The sequence below is a fragment of the Primulina huaijiensis genome, chromosome 5 (genome assembly GCF_012295235.1).
Source record: "Primulina huaijiensis isolate GDHJ02 chromosome 5, ASM1229523v2, whole genome shotgun sequence".
NCBI lineage: Eukaryota > Viridiplantae > Streptophyta > Magnoliopsida > Lamiales > Gesneriaceae > Primulina > Primulina huaijiensis.
The window spans coordinates 15,891,133-15,902,895 of NC_133310.1; the positions used below are offsets into that span (position 1 = coordinate 15,891,133).

Genomic DNA, 11,763 nt, shown 5'->3' on the forward strand with positions numbered 1-11,763 from the left:
AAGGCTGAAATATTTAATCTTAATCTTGTAAGAGGCTTTAAGCCTACTTGAATCATTCCTAAATGCATAAATTTATAAGATTGCTTGATAATATTTACAAGCTTTGTGATAACAAACTAAATGAATCATATCCTCCGTTTAAAAAAATTGCTTCTTCTATTGTTTTTATGATATAATCAGATCTAAAATTAAAACTATCATATCTATATATCTTCATATTGGAAGATGTTGTTAATTTCTAGTCTTGAATATTTTCTCAAATTTTTCGGAGATGATTAATTCTTTATTTTTACTATTACCATTACAAGAAGATTTATTCTTACTAAATGATGGTATTATCTTGTCCATCAAGGATTTGAGTAGATACTGTCAAGAATTTAATCTAACCTTACCCCTTAGGCTTTACAGGTTTTACAGATACTTGACTTAAGGATTTCTCCCGTGTAGAGCTACTTTTTTTTTCCTTTAGCGCAAGAGAATATGATCTCTTTAACTTAAAAGAATTTATTTAGCAAATGGATCAGATACCACTTAGGTAATGAGTATTGAACTCTGTTTTTCAAAAGTTTTAAAAAAATTCTTTAATATGTATAGATTTAGACTAATAAATCAACTTTTAAAAATTGGATTGATTTCTGAATCTTTAAGTTGATTTTCAGCAAAAGAGATAAGATTCTTAGCAGATTTTATTTTATTTTTTTAAATAATTAACTTCATTAAACATGATATAATCAAATGGAGGATATCAAATATAATCTAATTCATGATTCATAAAAAATTACATGATTTATTAGTTTCTCAGAGAGTATCAAACTTTGAAAGATGTAAGCAGTAAATGAGCTTTGATAAGAACTGAAGAGAGAACTTTTATTTCACTGAAAATTGTTGCGTACTGATTACAAAGAAGTACTCATCCTTAAATAGAATTAAACTTTCCACTATTACAAAAAGCTAGACGTGACATAATATTCTACCACTACTATACATGATAAAACGTGGTGGATACATTGCATTATTCTACCACTACTATACATGACATGACATAAAGTTAATTTGACATAAAGTTACATACAAACAAAACTTAATGGACACAACAACTGTCAAATCCAAAATTAAGACGACATAATCCAACTGCATGCAAATCTATAAAATATGAAAAACAAAATTGGTTAATTAAATAATTTTAATTGCCTAATTGATTATGTGATATGCTTATATGGTGTTTTAGTAGTTTTCTACTTACATGCATTAAAATTTATTTTTAAGGGTTATTCGAGTTATGATCGAGGAACGGAGACTGAGGGCTGAAAAATAGAAAATGTTTTTATTAAATAATTTTTTTTAATTATTTAAAATATGATTGATGCTTTTTTTATTTTTGAAAATAAGGAGTTTTGAGGTGATTTTATACGCAGGGATGTAATTTTTATTAGTGTGGGATTTTCAACAAAAATACGAACGTTTTGGCAACCTGACGAATAAATTCACAAACTTTATTACAAAAAATAATTTTTATATTTTAATTAAGCACTAATGGGCCTAAGCCTTGCCAGTAGTTTATTTGATATTTAAAGCACAAACCCCCCCTCCCAATACCCTACCATATGCACGCCCCACTCTCCTAATACAACACAAACTCTCCCCACCAGCTTATACACGACTCACACACGAGATTTCTCAAGGGTAAGTTTCGGCTTTTGGAGAAAACAATTCAGCCTAGGCTCTACATCGCCGTTCTTTGCATCGTCGCTTCGTTTTCGTGCTTAAAATACACAAAGACATGCATATTTATTTCCTTCAAACATCATCACACCATAATATGTATTTACGTATGAATTGTATGAAAAAAAAGTGAAAATTTTTATTTATTTTCGTTTTTGGCATGAACATGAAATTTAAAGCTTGTGTTTTGGGGCGAAATCATGTTGGTACCTTGTTTAAGGGGCTGCCATGAATTAAGATTTGAACAAGCACGTTTTCACACGAGCTAGGGTCCTTAGAACACCACCCGTGTGCTGAACCACATGAAAAAATAAAAGCTGGTACCACGTTGCTGTCATGGTGTCGTGGAGGGGTTCGGTTTTGGCCATGGGGGCTTGGCTTGGTCTCGGCTTGGGACTAGGGCTAGCTAGGGTCATGGTTGAGTCAAGGAAAGAGTCGTAGCCATGCTAGGACTCGAGCACCAGAGGCTGGGAGGAGTCCTAGCAAGCTAGGACTCCCACCCAAGGGCCATCAAGGGAACACGCAGGTTTGCGCAAGCTTGCAAGGGATAAGGGGCTCAGCCAGGGGGCTCAGGTCTAGGGTAGGATGACTCTTTGGGGTCCTAGATGGGTGCACAAGAGGCTGGTTCAAGGGCTGGGTCGATGGCTAGGTCCTAGGCTTGAGTTCAAGGAGTCCATGTCATGTAGGTCTCTCGGCCGATTGCTTATCCTGGTTGCTTGGCTTCGGTTTCGAGCTAGGGGTCAATTTTGTTGGTTCCATGGGTCCAGGAGGGTTGCTGGAGGGGTTGGTCAGAGTTTAGTGTCAATGAAATAAAGAAAAATTCAAAAACGTGAAATTTTACATCTAGGGGTAAAACGATAATTTTACATCCGAAAATTAGTAAACGTCATAATAGTGCTCTGAATGCTGTTTTATATTCTAAAAAGATTATTTTAAATATTTATGGGATTTTATGATTATTTATGGAATTTATGATGAAACGATACAGTTAAAAAGAATGTTGCATGCTTGTATTTTTTAAAAAAATGATATTAAATGCATTGATTTTATAAAGTAATGAAAATGTGAAACGTTGGAGGAGGTGAAGTAATCGTGACTATTATGATGATTTGATGATATGAATGGGGATATCGTGAGGGAAAAGGCCCCAAAGGGAGCCCGACGATTGTCTTTCCATATGATGAGGATAGGCCAAGACTCAGTTGATGGGTGAGAGTGTCGCTGATGTCCCCGCCGTCCAGTACTGCGGTTCTGTAGATGGATCCATCGACTTTATGAGGTAAAAAAAGTCACGATTAACGATCTGAATTCAATAAAAGGAAAAATGTTTATGCTCACGATGAAAAGACATATGGTATGAAATGATAAAAAGGAAAATGTTGAGGTTTAAGTTATGCATATTCATGAAATGGTATTTTATGTAAAAATTATTTTCAATGTTGCATGCGAGCTGTATATGTATTATTTGTTATAAAGATTATGATGTGTTGAGTCTTTAAACTCACTAGATGTGATTGATGCAGGTGAGTTTGAGGGAGGTCTTGATGGTTAACATTGTTGGGCTAAAAGTGCACATAACCCGAGGACCAGCGCTTCTATTTTCCGCACTTATGATTTTAAGTTTACGTAAAAGATACTTTTACGACTTTTTTATGCTTTGAGTGGTTTTGAGAGATTTTAGTATGTGCTATACTTTTCAAATTATTGCTTTCTAGGTTTGGTAAAACGGTTGACGATTTCATGTTTTGATTATTTCCTATAATTTTCAAATACTAGTTGGTTGTTTTATTTTAAAAATGGCGCAAAATTATTTTATATATTTGGTAAAGGGTTTGGCCGATTCAACAACGCTTCATAAACGTTTCATACTACTGTTTCATATTACTACCACCCCCATATTAAGTCATGGAAATTGAGGAACTAGGTTGATGAGAAATATTGGTGATTTTCTTTTAAGAATTTTATAAACCAAACAAATCTTCATCCTCATATGGATCTTGAGTTTGATCGACCATATTAGTGTTTTCAATAATTTGTCTTTCCCTTTAGAAGAACAATTCTTGAACTTGACTTGGTGCAGTGCTTTATTCGACATATTAGCATGATTGTATTGTATCAATCTTGTCCGACCTTACCACACCATATATCTGCTATTATGTATCTCACAAAATGAAGTTTCACTTCAATGTTCTTAGACCTTTCATGGAACACTTGATGTTTGGACAAATGTACTACACTCTGATTATCACAATGAACTACCACTTGTTCTTGTTTTATCCCAAGCTTAACAATTATCGCCTTCAACAATAGTGCCTCCTTCATTGCCTTAGTCACAGTTATGTACTATGCTTATGTTGTTAATAATGCAACCGCCCATTGCAAAATAGCTTTCCAACTAATTGTTGTCCCATATATTGTGAATACAAAAACAATACGAGATTTCCTTGTGTCTAGATTCCTTGCATAATCAGAGTCCACATATCCCACCACAGGATGTGAAGTTGTTCCTTGTTTTTGAAACAATAGTCCAAGATCAGTATGATTTCATAGGCAAGATTGTGTCTATTACAGAACATACCATACATCCCTACTCCACTAGCATAAGGTACATCCAACATCCCTTCCTTTTTAGTACTAGTTGTAGGTGACTGATGTATAGACAATTTCAGATGCTGACCTAGTGGGGTGGTCACTTTGAATTAAATCGTAGTAGAACCTTCCTCAAGTGTCTTCTTTAACTGAGAAATAGTCTTTAGTTCTCCCTATCTCTCATAATATCCATGCCTAGTATTCTTTTTGCTTTATCTAAGTCCATCTCAAACTCTGAAATTAGCTTCTTGTTAAGATCCTTAATTTCAACTTCATTCTTGCTTGCTATGAGCATATCATCCATATAGAGTAGGAGGAATGTTCTAGTGTGAATTTCATCCCATTTCATGTAGACAAAACTATCATAGCATATTTTTTGGAACTTTATTCCTTGCATAAATTCATCAAATCTCTTGTACCATTTCATCAGGCTCTGATTTAGTCCACAAAGAGATTTCTTTTGCAAACACACCATGTTTCTATTTCATGGGGATGAATACCCCTCAAGCTTTTCCATCAAAATGTTTTCCTCAAGATCACCGTCCAAGAAGGCTGTCTTAACATTAAAGTTTATTCCCTCAATCTAGGAATACCCTTTAGCCACTTGTCTTGATTTGTATCTGAATTTATCATATTTTGTAGTGCTCTTTTTTACTTTATAAATCCATTTGCAGCCTAATATCCTCTGACACTTAAGTTTTCCAACAACTGCCAATTGTTGTTTTTAAGGAGGGAGTTTATCTCTTCATTCATGGCTTCCTCCCAATTCATTTTCTGCTTACTTGACATTGACTCTTTGAATGAAGGTGGTTCAGTTAGCTCTGTCTGCCCTGCTGCATGAAAAGCGTAAATAATCGAATATGCTTTGCCAGACCTTTGAGAAGGTCCTATTTCCCTTCTCTGTATGTCTCTAATCACTGTGTAATTATTTGTATTTTTAGCTTGTGGTTCAACCACATCTTTTTCAGTTTGGCCTTTTGTTGGTCCCCCTTGATCAATCATTTCATGAACTGAGTGTTGTTCCAGTAGCTCCACCTCAACTTGAGAATCCATATTGCTATCAATATGACCGCCACGATTAATATCCTTAGTGGTGTACCCCATTATTTTTTCATCAAAGGTAATATATTTGGTGTTGAAGCATCTTGGACATATAATTTTCAAGTTCCACAATTTATAACCCTTCACTTATTGGAATATCCAATGAAGATGTTTCATTGCTCTAAGATCTATGTCACGCCCCGAGACCGAAGCGTCGGTGACATCCAGCATTGTTTAACAATCATTTGAAAACAATAAGCCTCATATCAAAACAAACCAGTATTTTCATAAATAAATATTGTCTTTACAATGACAATAGAAAATTACATCAGAGTTGCGGAAGCGAAATAAATACAAAGGAGATACAACTTTTGATCCTGGATTTCTTGATGCGTTCACCAACCCCAGAATGCTTCTTGCTCTTCATCATTCACTTGTTCCTCAATCTTATCTGGGAAGAAAAGTAAGGGGTGAGCGTTTTGTGAAACACTCAGCAAGTGGGGGCCGATCGATTTCCACAAATACATACACATAGAGATAATTTTAACTCATTCTTTTAACAACTTTCAAAACTTATTGTTTCGACTTCTCAGAACCGAATCAAGTTATACAAAGACTATCAGAAGTTTCAGAGTAAATCAGAATCAGATCAGAAGCGAATCAGAACAAACAAAACACTGTTACTCTTATCATTTTCTATGGTCACATTGTCCCCAATATGTTAGTCCTCTAAGAGATGAGACCAGAACACGGTTTTATACCAACCGATGAGGGCCATACAGAACACGGTTATATACCCACTGATGGGTGCCAGACAGACTACGGTTTTATACCCACCGATGGGGGCCAGAACAGAATCACAATTATCGTTCCATATCTAACTCGATTTGTAACAGTGTAACATAGACTCAGATTTATCGGACAGAACTTTTCAAAGTTTTGATAGAAATCAGCAGAATCAAAGAATATCGAATTTCAAAATAAACTTTCGATCAAAATTTTAAATGACGGAAATCATTGTTTTTCGAAAAAGAGGACATACTTACATGCATGTCATGATATATATATATATATATATATTCAAGTTTTAAAATTACAAACAACTATCTAACAAAAACCCACTTACAGAAATTCGAATACGTGGTCTGAAAATTTACGTGATTCTTGAAAGAAGTTGCTCCCGAAAATTGGACAGCACTTCGACGTATTTCTTGAGCACTCGACTACATGAAACTTTCTTCCTTGCCTTGGCCGAATTTCGGAGGATTTATGGTGGGTGAGGGCCGAATTTTTAAGGTGCTTTTTGGGGTGTTTTTCATTCAGACATAGTGTAGTATATATAGGAAAACAAATGGCTTTTCACCTTGCCCTTGGATGTCCAACTTGAGCTCCAAGACATGCCATCAATGTGGTCAAGCTCCATCTCAAGCACCAAGGGTCATTTGTATCAACTCAAGGGACATTTCTTGCACAATAATTATGTCCAAGCCTCTTAGCTCTTCCCTTAGCTTCTTTCTTAGTTAACTCAAAGGTCATCTTTTTCATAATAAGTTTGTCCAAATCTTTTAGCTCTTCCTTTAACTCTTTTTTTGGTTCTTTTAGGACAAGCATGGTTGAGCTTCTTTGAGCTGAAATCTTGAGTTCATGAGCTGGGGTTTTACTCTACTGGTGACGACTCTTCAATTGATGCGATTTCTTATTGCATAGCTTCATGTGGAGCTAATCCCCGAGCTTTGGAGTTATTTCTCCTAGTCAAGTTAGCTGAAAATTTGAGTTAATATTTGAGTTTTATAGTTAGAATGTAAGTTTTGAGCTTAGTTTAAGCTTAATTTCGAGTTTTTTTTATTTCTTATATGATTTGCTTCAGAAATTCCGGGTTCTCACATCCCACTCTCCTTTTTGAAAGTTTCGTCCTCGAAACTTGGATCAGCTCGGTCTTTTGAATAGATGAGGGTATTGTGTGCGCATATTCTCTTCTAGTTCCAGGTTGCTTCCCGTTCAGTATGATTTGACAACTGTACTTTGACATATGTGATTGTCCGGTGTCTCAACACTAGATCTTTTGTGTCCACTATTCAAATAAGGACTTCTTCTTACTTCAGCTCTTCGTTCAAGTGTCCTTCGATCATCAGCGTTGCCACTTTAAGTATGTGACTTGGGTCTGGGATATATTTCTTCAGTTGTGATATGTGAAAAACGTTGTGGATTTTGGACATATCCGGTGGCAAAGCCGGTTGGTAGGCTAGAGTTCCCACTTTCTCTATTATCTCGAATGATCCTACATATCTTGGATATAGCTTTCCGGACTTGCTAAATCAAACCACTCCTTTCATAGGAGAGACTTTAACATACGCCTTTTCACCGATCTCGAATTCCAAGGGTCTTCTCTTTAAATCTGCCCAACTCATTTGTCTATCTTGAGCTGTCTTGAGCCTTTCTTTGATTATAACGACTTTGTCGATTGTTATTTGGACAAGTTCAGGTCCAGTGATAGCTTTTTCTCCGACTTCATCCCAGCACAAAGGTGATCAACACTTTCTCCCGTACAATGCTTCATACGGAGCCATTTCAATACTGCTATGGTAACTATTGTTATAAGCAAATTCTATCAGAGGTAACTGCTCGCTCCAATTGCCTTGAAAATCCAGAGCACATGCCCTCAACATGTCCTTGAGGGTTTGAATTGTCCTTTCAGTTTGGCCATCAGTTTGAGGATGATAGGCCTTGCTGAGAGTGACTTTGGTTCACATAGCCTTTTGAAAACTTTTCCAGAATCGTGATACGAATCTTAGATCCCTGTCAGAAAATATGCTTGTCGGAACTCCATGTAATCTCACTATATGGTTCATGTACAGGGTAGCTAATTTTTCCAAATTGTAATTCATTCGAACCGGTAAGAAATGTGCCGATTTGGTTAGTCTGTCAATGATTACCCAGATCCCATCGTGACCTTGTCTTGATTTCGGTAGTCCTACCACGAAATCCATGGAGATTTGTTCCCACTTCCACTTGGGTATCTCTAGTAGTTGCAGCAGTCCTCCAGGTCGTTGATGTTCTGCCTTGACTTGTTGACAGGTTAGGCACTTTTCAACAAAGATCGCTACGTCTTTCTTCATCCCATTCCACCAATAATTATTTTTCAGATCTCGGTACATCTTGGTGCTTCCAGGATGCACTGAAAATTTTGATTTATGTGCCTCGGCCATTATTTCTTCCCGAATCCCCTCGACGTCTGGCACACACAACCGTCCTTTCATCCAGAGAACACCATTTTCTTCGATCTAAAATTCTGGAGCCTTTCTTTCTTGAATTTGTTCTTTAATCTTAAGGATAGAGGAATCTTGGCTTTGCTTCAATTTGATTGCTTTTCGAAAGCATGGTTGCACTGATAGAGAAGATAAGCTCAATTTCCCAATGTTCCTTCGGCTCAAAGCATCTGCCACTTTATTTGCCTTACCCGGATGGTAATTGATTGATAAATCATAATCTTTCAGAAGTTCAATACACCTTCTTTGCCTCATGTTTAGTTTCTTTTGTGTGAAGATGTATTTTAGGCTCTGGTGATCAGTAAATACTTCGCATTTTACCCCATAAAGGTATCTTTAGCGCAAATACGACAGTCGCTAACTCAAGATCGTGAGTTGGGTAATTTTGCTCGTAAGGTTTTAATTGCTGTGATGCATAGGCAATTACTCGACCTTCCTGAATAAGCACACACCCTAACCCTCCCTTTGAAGCGTCACTGTATATTGTGAAGTTCTTGCCATCCTCAGGAAGAATTAGCACTGTGTAGTTGCGAGTTTCGTCTTCAGGGTTTCAAAACTCTTCTCACATGCTTTATTCCAAATTAATTTCGAATTCTTCTGAGTAAGTCTGGTAAGAGGAATGGCTATCGAAGAAAATCCTTCCAAAAATTTTCTATAGTAGCCAGCTAAACCCAGAAAACTTGTTACCTCGGTTACTGTTTTTGGTTGAGGCCAGTCTTTGATTGCCTCTACTTTCTTAGGGTCCACTAACACCCCTAATTCAGAGATTATATGGCCTAAGAATGCACATTTTTTAGCCAAAACTCACACTTCTTGATTTTGGCATAGAGTTCTTTTTCTCGTAGTGTCTGCAAAGTGAGACGCAGATGTTCTTTATGTTCTTCCTCACTTGATGAGTAAACCAGGATGTCATCTATGAAAACAACCACAAACTTATCAAGATATGACTTGAATACACGGTTCATAAGGTCCATGAATGCTGCAAGAGCATTTGTTAGACCAAAAGGCAATACCGTGAATTTGCAGTGACCATACCTAGTCCTAAAAGCGGTTTTGGAGATATCCTCTGCTTTGACTTTCAGCTGATGATAGCCCGACCTTAAATCGAGCTTTGAGAAAACCTTGGCTCCTTTTAACTGATCGAAAAGATCATCTATTCTTGGGAGCAGGTACTTATTCTTTATGGTGATCTTGTTTAACTCCATATAGTCAATGCATACCCTCATGCTCCCGTCCTTTTTCTTTACAAACAGGACCGGGGCTCCCCACGGGGATGCACTAGGTCAAATTTGCTTCTTGTCCAATAATTCCTGAAATTGCTCCTTTAACTCCTTTAATTCTGCTGGAGCCATTCTGTATGGTGCCTTTGAAATTGGTGCAGCACCAGGGACCAAATTGATTTCAAATTCTACTTCTCTGTCCGGTATCGTACTCGGTAAATCCTCAGGGAAAACATCTGGGAATTCTTGAACAACTGGAATATCTTCTAACTTTGGAGCATCTTCTTCTTTGGCTTCATTGATCATTGCCAGGTAAATTTCTTCGCCTCTTTTTATGGCCTTCCATGCTTGTGAGGAGATAACAGAGATTTTTGTTCTTTGGATTTTCTGTGATATATGACTTCCTCTTTAGTCGGAGTCTGAAGTCTAATATTTTTCTTTTGGCAGTATACTATGGCATGGTTTTTAGCTAACCAATCCATTCCAAGAATGATGTCAAACTCAATCATATTGAGTTGAATCAATTCTGCCTCAAAAATTTGTTTACTGATACAAATTAGACAGTTTTGATACACCTTGTGAGTTTCAATTGTTTTACTTGCAGGTGTTGCCACTCTTAACGGTTCACTAAGAATTTCATGCTCAAGTTTTAGTTTCTTAGCAAATCTTCTAGACATAAATGAGTTCGTAGCACCACAATCAAACAAATTGTATGCAGGTATTTCATTGAGTAAAACAGTACCTGCCACCACCTCATTGGCGTTATCAGCTTCTTCCTAGGTTATTGCATACACTCGAGCATTAGTCTTGTTTTCATTTTGTTTGACGGGTCCCCGCCCCTTTGTCTTTGTTGTCAGGACAATCTTTAATTCGATGACCCACCTTACCACATTTGAAACAAGCGCCCGTTTTCTTATAACATTCCCCAATGTGATTCTGTCGACAAGTATAACACCACTTTCCTTCCTTATGGCCAACACTGCTAAAGGTTCCTTTCGAGGGGTCTCTTGAATAGTTTGGTCATTTAAATTGGGGCCACTCTGAGCAGACTGACTAGTCAAAGGTCTCTTGTTTTTGTTTTCTTCTTCGCGGAGTTTGATATCAGTTTCCGCGCTCATTGCCGCGCCCATCAAATCTGCAAAATTGCTTGGCCTGAATACCGCCAAAGCCGATTTAATTCGGTTGTTTAGCCTTTTCTTGAACTGGTGCATTTTCAGAGTTTCATCGAACATGATAGTTGGAACATAGATTCCCAGATCATTGAACCTTAAGGTGTATTCCATCACTGTCATGTCTGATATTTGTTTAAAGTTTTTGAATTCACTTAGTTTCTTCAGACCAAACTCTACTAGATAATACTGCTTTAAAAATTCTCTCCGGAAGGTTTGCCATGTGATCTGCTCTACCTCAGCCAAAGATGGTAACACTGTTTCCCACCACTTTCTTGCTCGATCTTCCAGAAACAGGGTCACGACCTCCACTCTAAGTTCTTCAGGTACTTCCAATAAATGCAGCTGAGCTTCAACATTCTTAAGCCAGTTATGACTGACTTCTGGATCTGGATTTCCATCAAAAGTTGGGACTCGATTCTTCCTGAGGGATTCATAATGATATCTGATTCCTCGTAGTTGTGGTTCTGATGGCGGCTGGATGGCATTGGCAATGGGATTCACAATTCCTTGCAATGTGGCGGCTACTATGGTAGCTATTGCCATCATATCTTCTCGACTGAGGTTCACTCTCGGTGGTGATTGTGGATTTTCGTTCTCGTTTTGATAACTCTTCGGGGGTTTCGATTGTGTTTGGGTGGTCTGCCTGCCATTTCCTATAAACATATATTTTATTAATTTGTTTGAAACAATGCATAATCAAAGAAATAATTTCATTAAATAATTTTTTTTTTGAAATTCATACAATCAATGATT

At 37.1% G+C, this 11,763-nt stretch overlaps 1 protein-coding gene across 1 annotated transcript; it reads right to left on the reverse strand.

Moving 5' to 3' along the window:
- Positions 1-9,394: 9,394 nt before the first annotated feature.
- LOC140977677 (uncharacterized) lies at positions 9,395-11,553 on the reverse strand. The gene is made up of 4 exons (XM_073442422.1): positions 10,726-11,553; positions 10,437-10,614; positions 10,051-10,185; positions 9,395-9,597 (listed from the first exon to the last, which is right to left on the reverse strand). The coding sequence occupies exons 1-4, from the start codon at positions 11,551-11,553 to the stop codon at positions 9,395-9,397; spliced, it is 1,344 nt and encodes a 447-aa protein (XP_073298523.1).
- Between the last annotated feature and the right edge of the window lie 210 nt (positions 11,554-11,763).